General features: G+C 40.7%; 1 protein-coding gene across 1 annotated transcript in view; it reads left to right on the forward strand.

Moving 5' to 3' along the window:
• eys (eyes shut homolog) overlaps positions 1–24,132 on the forward strand; it is a 174,394-nt gene that overhangs the window by 66,471 nt on the left and 83,791 nt on the right. The window contains 5 exon segments of the mRNA XM_056436017.1: positions 159–280; positions 1,090–1,349; positions 16,736–16,832; positions 17,217–17,324; positions 20,110–20,255. Coding sequence (XP_056291992.1) covers positions 159–280; positions 1,090–1,349; positions 16,736–16,832; positions 17,217–17,324; positions 20,110–20,255 — 733 coding nt within the window.

Consider the following 24,132-nt stretch of genomic DNA (forward strand, 5'->3'; position numbering starts at 1 on the left):
AATGAACTGCTTCTATTTGTACTGTATATACGGTCATTTTTAAAAAATATTAATGGTGTGTATTGCTATTATTATGTTACTACTCTTCGCAAAGTGCCGATTCCGTGTCACTATATTCAATGGTATTCTAATGGTGGTTCCTTTCTTTTGTATTGCAGAGTTATGACTGTGTGTGTCACTCCGGCTGGGAGGGAGAGTTCTGCCAACATGAAATAGATGAATGTTTATCGCAGCCCTGCAAAAACAACGCCACCTGCACAGCCCGTCTCAACAGCTACGAGTAGGTGTGCGAGCCGGCCCAAGGGTGCTCTCCTCACGAGGTGCATCAGTCACTTAATAAATACAGAAAAAGAAGCCGTTCGGAGATAGCAATATGTCCTTCCACCGGCAGCAGAGATAATGAATTGCAGATGGCAGGTAAAACAAATGAGTCAATCAATGGCTCACAGCATGAAAAGGTTTCAGGGGAGCTGTGACTCATTGGAGGAAAAAGCTGGTGTATCTGCTCCAGCTAATGCCCTGCTCTCGCTGGGGACACGTAAAGCTGCTTCAGGTAGAAAAGTTGGGGGATGAAAAGGATTGCAAGGTGGAGTGGTTGGTAGTGCTCGGGTACTCACTGCCACCAAGTGGAATGTTCACCCCCCTTAAGAGCAGATGCTTCAGAAATCTATGTTTCTCTGTCTGTGTCTGGCATGCGTACATTTCCATTTAATCCCCACTCAGTGCTCTAACCTCCTGTGTCCAACATTCAGCTGTCCAGTATTAAAAGCAGCTCTAGACTAGTAGTTCAATTAACCTTTAAATTCCCTGCACTGTCTTTCCACAAAAGAGAGCTGAGCTAAAAGCTGCACTGAACCGGTGTGCACTCAAAATGTGTGCAGTGGATCATTTTAATTTGTCTTGGTAGCTTATCCACAGCACCCCACCGTACCGCTGCTTTTTAAATTTGTTAGCACTATTTACCCCAGAGGGAATGACCCCCTTAACTTTTGGAATACTACACAATAAGTGTTTATTTACTTTGTTTTCGTTTTAATGTGTGCTGAAAGGACCTCTACAGTGCCACATCTTCTTTCTGGTCTATCCAAGGTGTTTGTGCTCGCCAGGCTGGACAGGTGTGGACTGTGCGGAGGATGTGGACGAGTGTGATTCTGGGCCCTGTCTAAATGGAGCTCAGTGTCAGGAGTCAGACGTACTTGGGGAGTTTTCCTGCACCTGTCCCCCGTTCTTCAGTGGCCCCTTGTGCAACCAGCCTTATGACCCCTGTGACCCTCTCCACAATCCGTGCCTGCAAAATTCAACCTGCCTGACACGCTCCAATGGAACAGCCTCCTGCAGATGCCCAGCTGGTGAGTGAACACCTCGCTGCAACCTCATACTATTCGTGCTTTTTTTAGCCCACTTTTTGAGTGTAACTACACCATTTTGTTCAATAGGTCACAAAACGTAGACAATCTGCACCGTTGAAAGTACTTTCAAAATGACAAAACAAACACAAAGTTATATCATATATCAAGAAGGTTGAGCAGAGAAGATGAAACGTATTCCTGTCCCAGGTTTCCAAACTTTGCTTGTATCTCCACTTTGAAATGTGTGAGGTATTCCAAAAAAGTTTCTGTTTCAGCCGCCGAGAGGTGTTTTCTTGTGCATGTACTCCTGAAGCATCTGAAAACGACCGTGCCAGTTTTCCTTCCGGGATCATTTAAAGTGATTAAATGCTCGGTTTTTCTGACCATGATGAATTCATATTCATATTGGTTGGGATGGATTAGTCCACACAGCAAAATTCTGGGGTGATAATGATAATGATGAACTCTGGCTTACCAGAATAGTAGTGTTTCCTCTGATTTTCACACATTTTCCATTCTGTTTTTTACAAAGCGTGGTGAACCCTGTTACTCCTTGCGAAAACAACTTGCCTCCTGTTTTATCTTGGGTAGATGTTCCCTGATGACCAAAACTAGTTCAACCCCACGGAGGCTGCGTTGTCCATGGCGCATCTGCTGCTCAGGTGCTACATACTGGGCTGTATGTTCAGTGTGCATCACATACTGACCTCTCACAGTTTGATGATTATTCATACAACCAGTACCTTGCAGGAGAGAGAGCCAACACCCTGATCAAAATCGGCGGCCTTTTGTTTTCATTAGAATTAAGATAATAATTAAGATAATAATTTGTTTAAAATCTAGATAACATTAAGCCTAAAGTAGGTTATTTTGGCTACATCCTATCATCATAATGTGTATTTATCAGCACTCGATACATGTGTCATATCACTGCAATCAAGTCCTGATGAAAGAGTTATTTCGTTTATGAGATTGCAGTGAGACGCGGAGAAAATGCGATGTGGTGATCTTCTCAATAAAACATTTTTGATGGGAGGTGTCGCATCTTGGCCAATCAGCGTTAAGATGTCTACAGCATTTGGGGGGATCGGGTTAGCTTCAAAGTCAGCCCGCTACATCTAGTACTGTCACGCTGCACGGTGTATCGTTACTAACAAGGTATCCATACGTTAAAAACGATGTGATTTAGCATATTTTTAGTATCAATACTTTATTAAAAGAGTGCTCGATCAGAGCGCACTGCTCCGCTCCGTGTCATGCTGTCTGCACACATTGCACTGCGCAGCGCTCACAGCGAGTGAAGTGGCGGAGCTTTTGCCGCCTGTCTTCGGTTTAAAAAAAAAAAGATGCCAGAAGTGAAATGTTTCAGTTCTTTGTCTCCAATGCAGACAGTCTGTAAAGTTATGTAACTCTACAGCTGCTCATACTGAAGGAACTCTGTAGTCATCTGGTCAGATACAGACTAAAGGCCACATAGTGTATACTCAATGCTATGATGGCACCATGTAGTTTCTTTAATATCTTGCTGTAGGCTTATACTAATATTGCTGCCATTTGTTAAGTGTTGAAAAAGTTGGTAAAAAGTGAACCATACAGATATGTAATTTATTACTATTATAGATAAATATACCAGTATCGTATTTATGGTATATTGTTTTTATGGTATTGTATCGAAATCTGGAATCGGGTATCATGATATTTATGGCAGGTATGGTAGAAGATCGTGACAACCAGGTAGAGGCAGAACAGACTCAAGGAACAGACTCAAGGAACAGACTCAAGCAACAGACTCATGGCTCAGCAGAGCACAAGACTTGAAGACTTGTTCAGGCCCAAAAAAAGGAAGTTGGTTCATGAATGACCATATTATATATAATGCCAATTTATATGTATTACTATTATTATAGGGCCCGATCACTGCATCAGAATGGAGATGTGGTGTGACGACAAAAAAAAAAGTCGTATCTAATGATTTTGACAGGAAATGCCATTATGTACACATTGGCTGGTAAAACTTCACATTTATTCATGATTCCAAATTGAACACATGCTTTGGCTTTCCCTACAATTTAAAAACATATTTAACTGTACGAGCAGTTTCTACTATAAAAGCCTTCTAATCTAATCATGTGTTATGAATTCTTATCAAATTTGATCCCTGCTTGTCAATGATCTCACTACATATAAAAGCATGTTCATAACGTGCATATTTCACTGGTGCAATGTGCAAAGGTATCTGCCACGTACCATTTAATGAACCTGGCGATGAAGAGATGAAGTCTGATCCCACGTGAGAATTCAAGCTGCATGTGTGTGACAATGACGAGTATAGTTAATGACAATTCTTTTGTGGCGAGATAAATAATATTAAAAAATCAATATAAACAACTTACCAGCCTTGAAGATCAATTCACTTCTCCACTGCTATTTATATGCTTAGAATTTGCAGAAATGGACATGTTGACCAAATATTCCAGAATGTGGCTTAAACTACATTGTATCTTGTGTTGTGCGTTGCCCATTGCAAAAGCTCCCACACACACCACACAAACACACACACACACACACACACACACACACACACTGTGTATGATACTAAAAAGGAATCACTTTAATGTGAACATAAATCCTTTGAAACTACACAGTTGCCCTAATTTCGATTGTTTCCTTTTTTTAAATGCCAGGATCATACGAGTTGTACTTTAGCTTCTTCACATGCCCACGTACTCATTCAGAAATAGTTCAGGCATAAGCATTCAATGACACATATTTCATACTACACTACACAAAACACACACACAGAAATTCAACACATGAAAATATATTTCATGTTTAATTCACAAGCTCTGTCAGTGTTTTAACAATATACAAGTAATCGAGCATTACAAATGACCAGTGTTGAAATTACCTATTACACAGTAAGCAGCCCCCTGATAGCTGAGAAATTATAAACAATATAGTGTTTTAGAAAAAAAATATATCAGTGTGCAGGTGAAGATGCGATAATGTTGTGCTGTAGCTAATGGCACGATCGGCGCAGAGATGAAAAGATGTTTCCAGATATAAATAGACGGCTGGGTTCGTTTCAGAAGGCTTCCTTGGAGAGGAATAGGAAATTAGGTGCTGGCTGCATACATTAAACCAAGAGCTTTGCGTGGGCTGGGTCGTCTTCACACAAGTATTGTGAGTCACTAGTCTCCATTGGTATACACCATAAATCCTTCCTACATAGCTACTACTCAACAAACGCAGAGCTGTTATCCGAGCCGGGGCTTGATCCCAGTGCAACAATTTTACAGACTTGTTATTTACTGTTCAGTGTCAGTTATTTGTCAAGGAAATTGTGTCGGCTTTACATTATTCCCAGGCCTAATTAAATTGAAAATCTCTCTGCCAGATGTACTGCTATAATCAAATATCCTCCATACTTGAGATGTACACCACACGGTAAACATTATCAAGGATAATTTGTAATAAACTAATATCCAATTAGCCATTTTATCCATGACATTCAGTGGTAGAAGTTCGGGAGATGAAAATGGACTGCATTAAGAAGATGAGTGTATGCATTTTAAATTACATGAAATGGCACACGTCTCATTAAAGACTTTACTTTTTGTATTTATTATTTGTTATTTATTTGGCACAGAATACAGTATGGCAGCCGTTTGTACTTCTAACAAGCTCATATGCACCTCATTTTCTAGATACTGTCTCAGGTAATGAGATTTTTATATATATATATATATATATATTTATGTATGTCTATATATATATATGTGTATATATATTTATATATGTGTGTGTGTATACACATATATACATATATATAATATATATGTGTATATATTATATATATATACATATATAAATATACACATATATATATAATACATATGTGTGTGTATATATATATATATATATATGTGTATATATTCATACACAAATTCACACACACCATAGAACAACTATGGGAGCAATTTGGGGTGAAGTGTCTTGCCCAAGGACACATTGATGTGTGCTAGCAGAGCCGGGGATTGAACCGCCGATCCTCTAAAAAGGACAACACTGCTACCCCACTGAACAACAGTCGCCCTAATCACACATCAGTTCTCAAGACCAGGGGATCTCATTCTTTTGTAACTTATTTTGGTACGTTTCTGGTTGTTCATAAACAACATCATAAAAAAGAAGAAAAATAAACTCTGCAGTAAACATATGTTATCCCACTGTCGGCAGTAATGGCCAAAATTCATATTGTGCTTAGCCTCATCTTCACTGACTGCCATTATGAATCCTAATGTAATATATTGTGTGCCACTGCATTCGAAGGAACGTGAGCTAGCTAATAACGACAAAACCCTCGTCTCCACCTGATGTGTCGTGTGGCGTGGTGATATTGAAATGTAACTGGTTCATGGCAATTATATATTTATATTTTATCTGAATTCTTGAGCACATTTACGTATAAAACCATAAGCCAGTGGTAATGAACGGCTTGTCTAGACATGCGGTGCATTTTGCAGCTAGAGGTGTATTTGAACTGCAATGGAGACATGCAACACATTGAGTCATTGCAACAATGTTTATGTATAGATATGTTGAGTCAGGAGATGGTGGGTCAGCAATGTATAGATATTGTTTTTATTTTATACGTCAGCCGACGAGCAATAATAAATTACGAATGTATGTTTGAGATAATTAGGTTTGGTTTTTACATAGTTTGTCCACTAGAGAGTGGTGCCATGCTAATTTTAGCAATATATCAAAATTCCAGTATTGGTCAGGCACTGGTTATATTGTGTAAAGGTTGTTGAGAAACTAGTTTCCAATGTACTTATTGCAGTGGCGGGCCGTGGGCCTGGGGCCTGGGCCTTCAGTGAGGTCCTACACAGTCTCACCCGAATTAATCCACCTCTTATTAGTATCATTATGATGCCATGGCTCTAGACCAGGGCTGCTCAATACGTCGATCGCGGCGTAGTATTGGTAGATCGCATGACATTAAAAAAAATTGGCCCGCCCCCGTCATTTTCTCTATAGCACGTCTTTGTTCATTTATTAAACGAAACAGCCGTCTGATGTTGATCGTATCTACACAACAGCATGTCATTTCTCTCGGCTCTCCGTCTCGCGCGCTGCAGAATGCGCGCATCGGGACGGAGAAAAAGAAGAAGAAAATAGTCCTCCTTACGATGTCTAACTTTTCTTGAAAAGTTCGTCTTGAGAAAGGCGTTAAAAGTATATGCTCGACCAAATCGACATCTTCTCCTCCTTCCGCCATTGTGGGTTGAAAAAACAGCTTTGTAGTCCGCAAATTAATTCCTTTATCAAATTCAGTTTCCTAGTTCTGAGGTTTTGCATATATCTGCCCATAGACCCCGCCTCTCAATATTGGTAATCCAATCAAAAGATGTGCAGCACTCCGCCTGCTAGCTGGCTCCTGTGCCGGTTCCGGGGCCTTCTAGAAGGCCTAGAGGAGCCAACTCTAAAGCTGATTGGTTGACACAACATTGTCATTCCCATTCACTTGAAGCTACCAGCGCCCGCAATGTTGATTCTGAAGGCCTAAGAGCAGATTTTAGCCCCCTGGCAACACACGATGGCTGAATATGATTGGATAAAAGATCTAACATAAAGACCAGCCCTCCAAATCTCAACCTGGGGCTGGCAGCAGTGCAACCAAGAGGAACGCTATGAAATTAAGAGAATAACTCTTACTCTGGGAAATAATTGAATACATATTTGTGGGAAAATATAATTAGAAAAAAATATATATTCTGATGATGTTTAGGCCAGCAGAGAAGGCCTTGCTGGCCCTGACGGCCCGCCACTGACTTATTGTAATAGACGTAGTACAGCCATAGTCATAACAATTAGTCCTAATACTGGAGACATGTATGAAACAAACAAAAACAAGCATTTCTTAAAATGCTTTACATTTTTTATTTTTGATCTGCATTATGTATTTTCAGTTTCTGGTCTAGTGTTTAGATTCTGTCGACGTGTGTTTTAGTTGTTACTGGAAGAGGCACTGGTATCTAATGTGAAGATGGCCCAGGAGACAGAATCCATCCTCTGTTGGCCGATGGTCATTGTCAAACCTTTTTAATAGTCTTCTGACAATATCGGATGGCATTAATAATGGGTGCTTTCACGGTGGTTTAATGATCATTTTTCTCAAACCTGCTGGACTGAATTGTTCTAAAGTTAAGTGTGCAGCCATAGTTTTCCCAAGACACTTCACTAGACGACATCAGTCTCACAAAAAAGGTGATGTGGCAACTTTAGTGTTTGCCTGTTCAACAGGAACTAAAGGTTGCCATTAGGAGGTGCCTACTGGGAGTAGCATTAAAGGGATTTGTAAAACACAGTGAAAAAGAGTTTTGTCTCCAAAGGTATACTGTGAAGACCTGGAGGCCAGAATAAAACCAGAGCTAGCTGAAAGAATTGTCTTCCAAGCAAATATAAGGGAAGCCGTTTCTTGATTGTAGAGGGCTCCTGGAGGAAGTTTGTGTTCTTCCTCACAGTGTCACTCTGCTGAGGCTCTTGCCAGGAGGCCCAAGTCATCCTGTCTGACCAGCACAGATGTTCCACTTTCCTGTTAATGGGGAGCCTCAGCAGGGAGTGCTAAACCTGATTGAAGAGCAACCTTAAATAGGTTAGTGGTCAGGATGAGGGTTACTGGCCGACAACAACAACAAATGAAAGAAACATGCAAAGCATCGCTCCCTATGGATTACAGGACACGGCAGAGTTCTGAGTCCTGCACACCATCTATACAGTCAGCTTGCGTGTCCTAGCTTGACGTTTGCATGTGTAAACTGTAACATCCTGGGTCTGAATGTGATCTTGCATCTTTGAAAGGTAGCCTTTATAGATATGAAACAGTCACTCTAGGATGCCTCCACTTGGGCAAAAAAAATAAACATAGGCTTTTTAATTTGATACTTAAGGTGCAAGCTTGTTGGCAAATTAATACTTATGTTTTACTAGCTGACATAGACTTTGATGTAACAATAGAAAAATAACTCATTGAAATATCTTACACATCAAGTCAATGGAGCTTTTTTGGACTGTTTCTGTTATAATCTCCAAGTGTGTTTCCACAAACAATTCACAACACAAAAAATTCAACCATCACTAGTACGAGATGTGGAAACACAAAGGTCCATCTAAAAGCATAATGCAATGCCAGCATAGTGAATTAATTCAGAAGCATTGTGGCTCCCTTTTCAGATGCAAAACGCATTTGGTCTCCATGGATCAGAATCTCCCCAGAGGAGTTTTCTGGCCAGATGGAGTACAAACCTCTTCATTTGCATAGCATGCTACACTAGCCTTCACCTTCCACGAGATTGAGATTATGTCCGACCAAACAGTTGGTTAATGAGCTACTATGAAACTGTGCCAACATGAGAGCTGACACATGCCTAATATCTTTTTGAAAAAGATGTCGGAAATACATTGTTGCCAAAGATGTGTTGAAATGATCTGTCCTCGCTGCATTCATTTTAAGTGATGATTATTTTTATGGAGGAAGTAGACAATGGATTTATAATAAATGTGTTTCAATTTATTAATCAGCTGCCCTGGCAGATGTATGTGAATATCACTGGCCTTTTTTTCTTCTTTAAATCGGTAACGTAATATAAATTATAATGCTTTAATACATACTACGGATCAACTGATCTTACTGCATTTCTTGTATTTTGTCGTTCAATATTCAAATTTAACAAGGTCATCATCTTTATGCATTCTAAACATATTGTTTTAAACAGGCCACTTTTCCTGTTTAAGTTTATATGTTCATAACAATAATAATTTAGGGAGAACATTTCATTTACAGGAGCATCACGGCTGAGATAGAAGTAGAATGTAGAGGTTACATATAACTATACAACTAAATTATGTATTGTATTATGATTCCTGACATGAATGTAATTGAACCATTATACACTGTACTTAGACATTCAAACATTTCTCACCAGAGTACAATCTTTGAAATCAAAGATATTTCATAGACATCTTCCTCACAGTGTAATGGACCATTTCAGATGCAGTCAGTTTTCAATCAAGCTAAGTTCATAGCATGTAAACCATTGCTCCATTTGGAGAACTGTTATCTAGTCTAATATTGCGAAAGTGAAGGCACACAGAGAAGAAAACAAAATATTAAAATGTAGCAGGTGTTCAGTCTCAGAATGATGGCTTGCCCCTTCAGTGAGCAAAGGTCTCAGCACGCTCGTGATATTCCATTGCTCAGGGCAAAAGGTGGTTATTTTCCTCCGTTTCAGCTTTGAGAACCCGTTTCCAGGCCGAACAACAGCTGCTACCAAAAAAGGGGAGGAGAAAGCATGAATGAGCACATAGTGGTGTCAGTGGTTTCCCGCTCATAAAGATTCATTAGTAGCTTAACCCCTGAATGCTTCACAGCAGGTTAAAATAACCACATCATTTCTATATAAACCTGTAGAGACTGGCCACAGTACTCATTTTCTGTAGCATAGCCATGGGGATGGATTTCGTCTCAGATGTTGGGGGACACACTGAAGTCAGGGAATGTACTCTCCATGAATTCCAGTTCTAGAGACCTCAGGGGTTTTGCCTTTACTTTACGACATTAACTTTTATGATCAATTAGGTTAAACCTTTTAGGAATACGTCATGATATACACATTTTTTATTATAAAAATACGACTATAATCAATTGTATCCATCATTTATTGGTGTCTGCAGTTGGCAAAGCTGGCAGACTACAGTCCCAGCCAGCTCAACCAATCAAATGGCTAAAGGCATACCGTGTGTAGCCCAATAGGCAAAGCTCTGAGCAAAAAACATTCCTCAAAACACTCTCGACAGCTCATGAAACGTATTGTAAGCGCAGCACTTGGCAGCCAAAGGTGACCTAGATGAGTGCATCTGGATTTGTATCAAGTCGGAGGACTCTTTCATTAGATTGTGACAGCTGGGAAGTAGAGGACATAGGCAGAGGAAATGGTGATGTACTGAAATTGTACATTAAAAAACCTAGAATTCTGAGACAAGTCACACAGGACACATTTCCTTGTGGACACTCTCATATAGCCAAATGTATCATTTATTTTGGTAATATTTGAAATAACAATCTAATTTCTATTGAAACGAGCGCAGTAAAGTTCAAAACGTGCCTTTTCGTAATGGGACAATTAGTTATTCTCCAGTTTTATTATTATTATTTAATGTTGTTTTATGAAACTTGCATGCCCTTGAATGAGCATTCGGGGGGGACTCCTCTGGTTGCAACAAGAAGTCTGAGGAAATTATACAACTTCTAACTTGATTTAGGACCTCAGTAAACATTAGAAACATGATTTCATGGTCTCAATTGCTCGTCTCAAGTCTTCTTTAACACAGCATGATGTTCATTTGGTAAATTAAGGTCCCATTTAGAGTCACATGCCTCTCATTCGCAAACCGAGAGCGTTGCTGGGCTTCTCTTTCCAGTGAGGACAATACCAGTACAACTGGCTGCCATTTGGCTATTCTTTGGCTCCATGCACATTCTCCATGTTTTCTCCTATTAGAGGATCTAATAAGTATATGCCCCTGTCAGGTGAAAACTGAACATTTGTCATGTGGCACTTTCAACACTGGGTTACTCCATAAACCAGCAGACGAGTCCCCCGCTCCCCACTCATTGATTTACCCGAGTGTGGATATTAACTCATTCACTGTAGAAGCAAAGCCTCCCCAGCCAGGCTGGATTAGCTGAACTCTCGACTGTCACACATCTCGCCCCACAGAGTGGTGACGGCGCTCTCGGTGATGCACCTGTTAGGTACGATGTCCGCGAGCCATGTGGTGGAACCTGGAGGTTCGGCGGCCTCCAGCTCCACCTAATTAGGTAGAAAAGGTACATTCTGAGTCACTCCCTCACTGCAGTCAGACATGGCGTACTGTTACCCCCCCTGTTTTCCATCAAGGGCTCAAGTGACGCGACACATTTCAGCGTGCACGGACCCATCCATCTCTGGATGGGAGTTAATGTGCGGGTCCAGATTGGTAGGTGGGAAATGGAGGAATCCGCCTTCCCTCCTCATGCTGAAACACATGTTCCTCTACTAAAAAACAGACACCATGACGGCGGCAGCGTACGCCAACCGGCATGTGTCATAACATTCAGAATCAAATATTTGGGCCAGAAAACCAAATCTCTAAGCAGAGCGCTGCATAGAGCTGCAGACGAGGTGTAGGATCCCAGTGGGATCAGCAGTACTCTTCTCCCATTGCCACGAGTGCCATTTGATTAAAGATAACATTTTCTTTTTAATTTTTTTGCTTTACAGTTTAGAGCATGAAACAATTTGTGTTATTATTCTTGTTTCACAATTGGAGCCTTCGTGTATTTTTATTATTATTTTAGGTCATTTAATGGAGGTGGTTGTCTTTATTGCAGACCTCTGAGACAGGGGGGTAAATAGGATGCAGTGCACTGATGTTTACATGCAAAGAGGTTTATATTCTTAATTTATTTATTTGAGTAACACAGTTACACAACTTACAAGCATGCTGTGCCTTCTGTTTATGAGAAACACAGCTACTGTATGATGACTAATTTGATATCTGGTTTGTTTGGCCAATCATATTTATTTTAAATTGCCTACATTGAGTTGGTTATTGTTTGTGACATAGCAGTGATCAGAATCAGAATCAGAAACAGGTTTATTGCCAAAGAATGTTTTCACAAACAAACGAGGAACTTTTTTTGGCGGAAGGTGCAAGAATCGCGCACCAAGACACCGAGGCGCCGTCTGCGGCGCCATCTAGGAAAGGGTGGATGAAAGATGACAGCATAACATGAGGGAAGAGAGGCGAGAAAAAGAAAAAGCCACCCCCCGACTATGCCCCTAGAGGGGTACAGTGTGGGAGCAGGAGAAACAAAAAACACCATTGCACATAAGCACATACATCTTAGACATGACTTGCAACGAGTAGGAAGGGGGGGAGGGGAGGTAATCCAAAGACTGGGCGATAGCCCCGCCATTGGGGGCAGAAGGTAACCAGCACCGACAAGCAGCCAGCACGGTCCTTTGCCGTCACGGCGCCGGACGCAGACCCGTCCTGTCACCCTGGGGGCAAAGCAGGCGGCGTGGGATGGGGGGAAGTGAGTGCTTTTTCAGTGTGATGGTTGTGTGTGTAAGTGGCCTGATGTATCGTCCTCCCCCAGTCCACAACAGACAAAGTTCTCAGTCCACAAGATGGTCGTTGCCATGGAGATGGCCTTGAAGGGTCCTGGGGAGAAAACAACCACAGGTGTCTGTGGATAGGGGGAATGGGAATGAGAGAGTCTCGCTTCAGTGATCTTCGGGGGAGTTGTTGTTCCAGTCACGGCCTTGGCCAAGGCCCGTCCTGGTAGAGGGAGCCGAAAGCAGATAAGATTGGGATTGTTTGGTCTTCCAGTAGCTGCAATTCAATTTTGCGCACCCACTATTCCTCCATTTTCCTCCCGTTTGCCAATAGGATTTCAAATCGATCCAATTTCATTTGCAGAGCCATCAGCTTCTCCACGATGTTGTCATTCTGACGGTTTAATGCCAAAGTCTGAGTGCCAACAACTCTGCCCAACGCGTCAATCATGTCGGGCAGCCTTAGGGGGCTTTTAACAGCTGTCACCGTTTCCTTAATTTTCCGATAAGCCAGGGCAGCGCCAAATCCAAACAGCAGAAATCCTGTAATCATAGTTCCGAATAGGTAGATGTCTTCTACGTCCTCCACGGAGAGTGGTGCTAGGCACAAGACACGCCACTTCCCCCACGCGTCCATCGTGTAACCAGCAACACTCGTCCCAGCAGGACAGGCAGGTTCCCCCGAACCCGAGCTTCTCGTCGAGAAGATGGTGTCAATTGCGTTTAGGGACCAGTTGATTACGTCCATGGTTTTTAGTTCGAAGAGCGATGCGGAGAGAGTCTCTCAAGTATAGAGACAGACAAGACATGACGAGAGAAGCCAAGCAGGGAGGGGAAGGTCATGGGGAGGAGAGGGAGAGAAAAATGCGACCGCCTTCGGAGAGAGCCAAATCCACATGATGTGTCTGCCTGTGCCAGATGTGTCTCTTTTTACAGACAAAGACTTCTGGGGTGGATTAGAACAGGGATTCCCAAAGTGTGGTGCGTGCCCCCCCTGGGGGTGCGCAAGCTGCCTCTAGGGGGTGCGCGAGAGGAAAAATATAATGGTGGTCTAATGGTGTAATAATTAATATTTAACATTCTCAGGGCTCACAAGTGTCATTTCGGTCTTAACTCACGCACTCCCGCCACACATAGTATTTCTTACGCTGAAAAAAACTCTCGGCTATTTAATGTTTGAATGCAGGGGTGCTCAATACGTCGATCGTGGTCGCCGCAGACAACTCTTGCTTTCTGTTGCGGGTTTTTTTACGGTGTGGGGGATTGGGGGTGCGTGAACCCGGTCGGGATGTAGAAGGGGGCGCGTGGTCTAAAAAGTTTGGGAACCCCTGGATTAGAACATACATTCATTTAATGTTTTTTTTTAATGTTAGAATAAATATAAATAAATTGTTGGTCTGGAACTCTGGATAGAAAAACTTGAAGGTTTGATTTGATTTCAGCATCAAAATAATTCCCAGATTAAGAGTCTGAGATTTGATGTACTGTCTGCCAGCACTCTTATGACACCGCAGACAACCACCATAATCTATATTGCACAAACTGCGGGTAATATCATTAAAGATGAACCCACACTGAGAAATCTTTATGTCACACTGGCAGCAACTTTGACGAGACTATAGTCACAAATGTAGTCGTTCAATTCACATTCCTAAAATGAAGATATAACTCATATTTCAATTGAAACGTCCATCAAAGTAAGTTCACTATCCACTGGGGATTGTCCCACAATTGTGTCTTCTCGGAGACATTCACCGCCGTGAGAGTGTAGCTCAGATGATGGAAGGACTGCGTACGCACATGCCCTGCGTATCCCTCGCTGCCAAAGAGAAGCTTCCAGTCACTGCTTAGTGGCAGAAGATGCATTACATTGCGGTGACATTTAAAATAGTCCCTCTGGTGCTCCACTTTTGCTTTGACTGACAGACCAGTTTGGGAAACCTGTGCTGTCCCATAATTCAACAGATGTTCTGTTCTCTCTGTGGTCTAACAGATTCCCTTTCATTCTGACATCCCAAAATGCACAGAGCTGTCGGTGTTGCTTGTCATACTTTTTTTTTCTTTCATTAGAGTCACTCGAGGAGTATTGGAAATTTGTCTTTCTGCATTTTAGACATAATCGTATATATTGTTCATTCAGCTGATTCAATAAGCACAGTGAGAGTTGCTTGGAGAGCACTATCCAGTTGTTAAACCATTTTTTATTCAACACTTTATAATCGATTGTACTAAACCTTCATATAGTTAGATAGCAACCCAAAAATGATGGCTTGCACTCAGAAATATATGATCTGTATGAATTCCTACCATCCTCTATTAAAGAGCATTATAAGGGGTTATATCCTGACATTATATGTGTTCATATGGCATCGTTGCATAATTACAGGAGAAAAATGACAAATCTTAAGATATGGTGTTAATCACGACATGTTCATACTTTAATACTGGTGCATTCATGGTTCTTTGAAATATATCATGTGAAACATGAACATTTCTTCATATTTAAGCACCTACTAGGTTTCACATTTGCTAGATTAAACATGTGCTTGTCCCAAAAATAATTATAAACCTCATTATTGTTAATGCAATTACTTCTCTCAGGTGATAATTTCAAGTTTTCAAGTTTCAAGTTTTTATTGTCACATCCCCTTTTATACAAGTATAATCGGTTAGTGAAATTCTTATGTGCAAAACACCCGACAGCAGTAGCAGACTAAAAAAAGAATAAGAATGAGAATAAACTATACAATATCCACACAGAATAAAAGAAGAAAGTATTAACAATATATATATAAAACAATGTAATAGAATATACATCATGACAATATATATATATAAAACAATGTAATAAAATATACACTTTTTTGAGACAATATATATATATATATGTATATACATACAATATATATATACAATATATATATATATAAAACAATGTAATAAAATATACACCATGGCCATAGATATTCACAGAATATGTTCTGGTGTATAGTTTTAATGATACTTTTAATTATACTTACATTAGCCAAGACTCATTATAGTTCAAATATATATAACTCTTTACTTGAAGCAGCAGGAGTAACATAAGGAGACATAGAAGCAATAAAAGCACTCACACTTATTGTGAGCTAATCTTGTTAACCCTTTGCTATTTGCTTGTATCACTTTGAATTATGTGTGATATGCCAGGACAGCACAGGAGTAGTCTTTAAATGTCTGAGCTCGTAGTTAAAAAAATTAATTGTAAAACTGTACAGCAATGGTATCATTGTATCATTGCTCACTCCATAACAAATGCACTGGCCGCCACAGAATGCTGGACGTTGATGGTATGGAAGCAAATGATGGCCATAAAGAATCATGAAGCTTGTTTTGATTGTTTATCCTTGGTGTTCTGGATAATTAGGTCTGAATGTCATAACTTTGACGAGACTTCGACCTTAACCTAAGTGTTTTCAATCATGAACAAGGAAATGCAATTGCACATGCTGAATGTGTGTAAAGGTTTTGTATATACTGTATGTATATGTGTGTGTATATATATATAAACTAAAATGTTTCCATCATATAAATTCAGGCGTATTTAAATTCCACCATGCTCGGAAGTGATTGAAATGGGTTTTTAGTTCTAAGATGTATTGCCATTCTAGCCATCATTTGCTTATAGTCAATGTTGCAGTTGGGTTTTAATTCATCTTTTATTTTACTTCACACAACTAAGTTATTTAGTTTGACTTGTTCAGCAGAAAACCTTACAAGGACCAGACTAAGACCGAGCACCAGAGGAATACCTCCGACAGGCAGAACATTACAAGCTCCCAGGCAGCAGCCATGCTGATCTGCTGAGCCATCCTGCCCCCCAAGACCCTAATGAGCAGGGGCAAAGGAGCTCTTGGGTTTAGCCTTTCCCTCTTACCCCAACTTAACGAGATGCTCACTAGCTTTCTCTCAAACACACACAGACACACATGCACGGTGACGCACAACTCCCAAACCACTAACCCTCAGACCAATCTGTCTGTGGCACTAAAGTATTATTAGACGTACACACTCTCAAAGGGGGAACAGTGAGCGCTGAGAGCTGTAAGATGAGATATGCCACAGGGGCTACTAGTTCCATTAAAATGGCATTCACTGAGGTCTTTGTTATCATCAGCCCTGCGTTTTTCAGGATGTGGTGGGGCTCGTTGATCCATGACCATCTCATCTATCTTTCAGGATTTGAAGGAAGTTGGTGTGAAATTGACACCAATGAGTGTAGCTCAAGTCCATGCCAAAACCAGGGCAACTGTGTGGACCGGGTCAACAGCTACAGGTAAAGAGGATTATCACATACCAGCTTTTCGTTTCTTACGAGGGAAGAAAAAATGTCAAACATTAGTAAATCCAGAGTATCCCAACCATTATACTTTAATGTTGTCACGCACTTTCTTTAAATGTATTTTAAAGGGTTTAATAATTTACCATTTCAGGTTAAAATGAGGTAAAATTGTTAACAAAACAAATGTCCCCTAATTGCTCTTTGGTGTAAACCGTTGAAAGCCATGCTGTGTGTGCAATCATACTAAATATGATGTTTAAATAATATTCAATATCTATAGATTGTTCCCACTCTGCTCATGTGCGAGTCAGAAACGGTTAGAGCTTCTATTTTCCATCTGAGACAAAATATCAATAATAATTATTTTTTCCTATCCAGCTGTGATTGTAACATGGGATTTTCCGGCCTTCACTGTGAGGAGAATATCAATGAGTGCAACTCGAGCCCTTGCCACCACTCTGCCGTTTGTCAAGACCGTGTGAACAAGTAAGTATTAATATACAGTAATTCCTATTTTTGCTTCCAGATTGTTCTGTCGCCCTTTTCTTATCATGCATTTGAGAAAAAAAATGCACGTCAGTAAAGTCCAAGGATCTTTAATGTCCTCCATTTGTTAAGAAAATGCACCCGGTCGTGATGTTCCTCTACACCAGGGGTCAGGAACCTTTTTGACTGGGAGAGCCATAAAAGCCAAATATTTCTAAATATATTTCATTGAGAGCCATATAGTATTTTTAACGTATAATAAATTAAATATTGATTGATTGATTGATTGATTGATTGATTGATTGATATATTTATTTGTCGTTTGCCAGAGTACAGGTACAAAAGCATCGAAATTACAAGAAAGGGTGGATGAAAGATTACAGCATAACATGAGGGAAGAAGGCGAGAAAAAACACCAACCCCCCGACTATGCCCCGAGAGGGGTACAGTGTGGGAGCAGGAAAAAAACACCTTAGCACATAAGCACATACATTTTAGACATTACTTGCAACGAGTAGGAAGGGGGGAGGGGAGGTAATCCAACAACTGGGTGATCTAAGCCCATCCATTGGGGGCAGAAGGTAACCAGCACCGACAAGCAGCCAGCCGGTCCGGCGCCATCACAGCAGCGCCAGCCACAGCCCCGTCCGGTCACACTGGGGGTAAAAAGCAGGCGAAGGCGTGGGATGGGGGGAGGGGGGTAGTGAATGCAAATCAGTATTATTGAAAGTTCGTGTGTGCGTGTTCTGGTATGTCGTCCTCCCCCAGGCCACAACAGACAGAGTTCTCAGTCCGCAAGATGGTCGTTGCCATGGAGATAGCCTTGAAAGGTCCTGGGAGAAAACAACCACAGGTGTCTGTGGATAGGGGGAAGGGAATGAGAGAGGTTCTCACTTCAGCGATCTTCAGGGGAGTTGTTGTTCCAGTAACGGCCTTGGCCAAGGCCCGTTCTGGTTGAGGGAGCCGAAAGCAGATAAGATTGGGATTGTTTGGTCTTCCAGCAGCTACATCCAATTTGCGCACCTACTATTCCACCACTTTCCTCCCATTTTTCAAATCGATCCAATTTCGTCGGGCAGCCTTAGGGGGCTTTTAACGGCTGTCACCGTTTCCTTAATTTTCCGATAAACCAGGGCAACGCCAAATCCAAACAGCAGAAATCCTGTAATCATAGTTCCGAATAGGTAGATGTCATCTATAATATGTGTTGCTTTTAATGCGACTTCTGGTGCTGCATGATGCTATGGGGTTGAGGGGGGGGGGCAGGTGACTTTTTCTTTGCTCCGCCCCAATGTGCGCACGAGACGGAGAGCCGAGAAGTGTTAAAGCGACACGTAGAGACAGAAATGACATGCTGTTGGTTAGATACGATCATTAACAGACGGCTGTTTAGTTTAATAAAAGAACAAGACGTGCTCTTTAAGAAAAGGGACCTTAAATTACTTCTGCTGTAATCTGGCGCAATAGAGAAAATTACAGGGTGGCGGGCGGAGATTTTTTTTTTTTCAACTCAAAATGTTCTGGGAGCCATATGCCGTCACCGAAAGAGCCATATATGGCTCGCGAGCCATAGGTTCCCGACCCCTGCTCTACACAGTGTTTTATCTAACAAGCCTGTCTTCATCCTTGACACAAACACATAAGCTGCTATTCAAAAGACATTGAGCGGGTTCAGCAGCAACGCATCGTGTCTCTAGATTGGGCTCTGCTCCACTGGTGCTCCTCTCTGCTGTGCTTAATGGGAGCCCCGGGGCTTCCGGGCTTAGTCGGACAGATGGGTAGCAAAGTCCCAGGGCCAATTTGAGTCCTAAATGGTTTGTCTCCCGTCATGATTTTCCTCCCATGTGACCTGGCCCTGCCCAGAGTGCTCCCCTGATTGCACAGTCCATGGAGTTCACATCAGGTGTGCTTTAACCTCGCTGCCCACCACAAACACACTGCACACGCCGCTATCTCCATCTCCCTGACCCAACAAGCCGAAGCATCTGTGTTGGGGTGATGAATCAGACTCTGCAGTTTACTCTGTGAGCCCTCGCTGTCCGATTGCCTCTCTCTAGAGACTCTGTAGAAGTTGCATCATTATCTCATCTACTGTATGCAGGAACCACACATTGTTATTGTCTAGCAGATTGTGGTCACCAGCAGTGTAACTGAGTGCAATAAAGAAAGTGTTAATTCTTGTGGCAGAGATGTCTCGGATCAGTCCAGCCTTCCGCGTCAACGTTATTAGGCAGCACGGTTCTGCTGTGGCATGATGAATACCATGATGGGATGTAACTGGTTTCACTGATGAGAAATGATGTTGTCTGGTGGCTTGTTTTCGTATTAGCCCACTTACAAACAGAAGAAGCATTTCCTCTGAGGTGTGTGGTCAGGGGACATTAGACCCATCGACAGCTGCAGGGAGGGATCACAATTGAGTAAACCCCATTATTGGACGATGAAGCTCTTAAGTAACAAGTCATCAAATATAATTAAAATTAATTAGACACAGGGGAACATCATTGCTGCCCTATAGTTTTTTGTTTTTTTAAGAACTGCCAGTTTGGAAATAGTTTATTGGTGGGGTTGTAACGCACACACACACACGCACACTCACTTTCCCCAGATAATGCTTCTACAAGAGTGTGTGCAGTTTCTACTGAGAAAAACAATTCTGCATATGTTGAAGCTATGGTAAGAACTGAACTACACACGAATATAATATGTTCTCAATGCTGTATAACACACTGTTCTTCATTGGATTTCACTTAATTTCCTAATAATTGAGCGTTTTCTTCCTCAGATTCTACTGCATTTGCCCTCCTGGTTATTTTGGAACGCTGTGTGATCTGGATGTGAATGAGTGCGAGGTTTCACCTTGCCTACACGAGGGCATCTGTATCAACACACCGGGGGGCTTCAAGTGTGCCTGTCGCCCGGGATACTCAGGTAGCTCTTTTGCCCTCAGGTGACATGAAGATCAATGTGAGAGTCAAACTAAAACGCTTATCAACACTGCTGCGGCCGCACGCTATCGAGGTAAATGACACAGATCCGGCTTAGTGTAAAAAAAACTGCTTTACAATACTTGCTTTTAATTAGCCGGCCTGCCTGCCTCTACGAGACACAGTGGCATCTTTCAGCGTGACCAATTCACGTCACCTGTTTTATCTGATGAAAACATCTCTGTGTCTGCAAGTTAAATTTATTTTATTTCATCAGCTTGTCTTTGAGCGCTAATGTGGTTTTACTTCAATGCATTTGTGGTATTTTCCACTCATGTGCATATCAAGCTATTTTAGAGCAAGTGTGTGAGTGTGAGTGTGAGTGTGTATGTGTGTGCACACTAAAGCCGATTCCTGTCAGGCTCTGGAAAGATTAATTTCATTTGTCTTCCACACTGTATCATCAATTTATCCTTCCCCAGTTGAGTTAGGGGACCGGGGGGTGGGTGGAATCTCTGAGGTATTGCTACTCTGGAGAGCCGAACCTGACACGCATGGCCCAATTCCCACAGAAGCAGCTTTTATTATTAGGCCGACGCACAGCACAGTACAAGTCATTACTTTTTCTGTTGCTCTAAGCTCATCTGAGGAAACAGGGTTCCCCAAGAGAGCAAGCGGCCAGAGGGTAGTTTTGGATTGACTAAAACCAACTAGAACTCATACAAAATATTTGCTCTCGTAACATGTGTAAGAGCATCGCAACTTTTTTAGAAAAACCCAAGCGGGGTTCTGTGCTGTAGCTGTGTGTGAATTCTTTTTATTTTAGTTGAATAATACATTCGCCATTCATCACATCTTGTTTGTGCGGCCAGATTAGAATTGATTTAAATGTTATTCTGATTTGATGGTATTATGCGTCATCTGCTCTATTTCTGAAATACCGTAACTCGTTGTGTCATTTGATGGTATTATCATATTATTTGCTGCAGCCATCAGGGAAGTCACGGTGTTTTTTTATTATTTATTATTGTTTGTCAACATTAATTTTGACTAACAGTTGAAGCTGCTAAAAATAAATCAGTCTTGTGATATATCTACTCCGTTTCATGGATGTGATTAAGCTATAATGACACTTCATTCCCACCTGCAACGATATTCATAATGGATTTTCTTCTTGGTCAGTGTGTCAGTGCATGTATAGTTTCTTTTTTAGACAGTTTTTTTCCCCTTTTATAAATTCTCAGACCATTTCAGTTTTCTCTAAAATGATTGGTTATTTTTTCTTTATTTTTATGTAACATGTTTGAGTTTTGAAAAAGGATTAAGAAAAAATACAGAAAATTGTTTGATTCACATTTTTAACCATCTCGATGACCCACTTAGAAGGTTTATGTGAAGATTAATAAGGTGCTTTTTAGAAATATTTTCCAGTCTGTTTCAAATCAAGCACATGCTTAATAACAACTAATTTATGGCTCTGACATAATGACATGCTTTAATTCTATAAACAATATAGTTTTGTGAGATATGACAAATACTTTAAAGCATGCTGTATCGCACGCTGGAAGCAGTTGTCTGGATACCAGTTGTCTCTTTTCCCTCTTTCGGCTGTTTTGTCTAAAAGGCTCTGCAATCACAATAATGTATTATTTAACTGTGCTCTATCCTGAGGTCAGAGGTCATTACAGCGACATGATTAATTGGTCATCTTGTTGATATAAATCACAGTTTAAGCACACTATTTGTCACCTTCTGTTTTCTCTTCTTCACCCATCATTACGGAGCGTGTTCCCTTGAGTGATAGTCCAGTGCAATCAGCACATTGTTGCAGCTTCCTCAGTCAGCACATTGGTGGATGATACTCTGGCCGTGGCAACGTTGAGGCTTCGGCAGATTCAGTATTTTAACGGGTGACTTGATGAATAACATTTGGTTTTTATTTCAGTGGTTGCCACTGAGTCTTTGCAGAGATCTATTGCTTTAGAGGTGTATTGTACATTTAGTGTGAATTAAATAATGGAATTAATTATTTGTATCAAGACTAAGACAGTTCCTGCTACTTTGAAATAGACTACATTTGGGTACTAATTAGTATGTCTTTTTAAAAACTATTTCAGACCATTGTTGACCAGTCTGCGCCATTTAAATATAAATGATGTAATCCCACATCTCATTCATAGTTTTATCCCTCAGATCTGACCTAAATAAAAACATAAAAATACATAATGTGAGCATCAGTCTATGGGTAATGGGATATAGAAGGGTCATACAAATTGTTCTTTTGAACAAATCAGAGATTTTTTATTTATTGCTTCATTACCCTCATCACACGTCTGAATTACATTAGCTATCGTTCACTTTCTGTAGCAACTTCCTCTAATTATTTGGGGTTCAGTGATTTGTTTTTAACCTGTAAACTGTGAATCTTCCAGTGACTGCATATCTTTTCTTTAGGCTAAATGAAACCCATTATCAGTTGCCTCAAGAAGGAGCCATTTACAATCTGCAATGAGAGAACATGATGATAGTGTTTGTGTGTCCACTAAAAGGCCCAGTGTGTAAGATTTTGTGGCAACTAAATACACCTCTTTTCTAAATGATAAAATAATTGCTTTAAAAACATCAAGAATTAAAAAAAACAAATCAATTCAGAAAAGGGTTAGAATTCATTTTAAAAATATATCAAAATATTGTTTACAGAGCCACACCAGTTATGTTTACGACAACAAAGTAACTATTTAAAGTAATTAATATCTCATTGGATTCAAATATAAAATGTTAACCAAATGATTAACATTTGTGAGTGGAGTTCATAAGAAATAAAGAACACATTCTTCAGTATCAGTGACACTTTGTGTCAGACGGCAGAGAAGTTTACAACACATATTTAGGCTGATTGTGTAAAAGGTGGAGGCCGAGTCAATTGGGTTTCATTTCGTTGACAAGTATTGGCTTTTTACTCGCAAATATTGCATTGGCTTAGAGTGACAAGCGCAGTTGCCGTCAACTCAAGTAATCTTTACTTCACTTCCCCACAGCGGCTTCTCTGCTCATGCTTTGTGTGTGTCTTAATGTGTGTCTTTATGTGTGTAGTTGGAGATCAGCCGAACAGAGAGCAGAGCAGATGTGCGCTGCATCGTGATAATTGATTAAATCAAAACATTCAAAAGTACTCGTAAAAACACAACTAATGTCAGTTTACCTTCAACAGAGTAACACGCGAAAGGCTCTGACCAGAGCAAATGTACCTTCTGGGCTTCTGTAGAAACATGGCCGTGCAACATGGTGGACTCTGCGAAGGACGACCAGCTCCCTTTGTAGATATTAATGCCTTTTTCTAAGTTGACGAAAACACTACGATTTCATGTTATTATACACTGATGAAAACATAGTTATGAATATTATATTCCAATGCGACCAATTAATCCTTCTAAATGTTACCCACTGTCAGTTTATGTATTCTCTTTCATGATGAAACACAGGAGGCATGACATATATTCTTGTCACGATGTCTATTTGCATTTTTCTCCGACAACAGATGAAAAAGGATCGAGTTGTTTTGGATTCCTGGAAGTTGAGATTTTAGAAGTGGGTACATAATCTTTTTACCACTTTAGTGTAAAACAATAACAATGCCCGTTTCTTAAAAACTAGGACCAACCCATTTAATGTGTATTCTCCAGTCAAACAAGTCACTTTCTATGGATCTCTGAAGTAGTGCTATAATTTTGTCATCGTGTGTTTACCAACTCTGCAGTTGGCAGACACATTTTGACACATTCTTTTATCTGGTTAGTCTTTCCCAGCTTGAACTCTCGCCTTCATTTCTCCTCTGATCTCATTTCTATTTTTGTGAGGTCTGCATAAATAATAAATAGCAT

Source organism: Pseudoliparis swirei, chromosome 17 (assembly GCF_029220125.1).
Source record: "Pseudoliparis swirei isolate HS2019 ecotype Mariana Trench chromosome 17, NWPU_hadal_v1, whole genome shotgun sequence".
Lineage (NCBI taxonomy): Eukaryota > Metazoa > Chordata > Actinopteri > Perciformes > Liparidae > Pseudoliparis > Pseudoliparis swirei.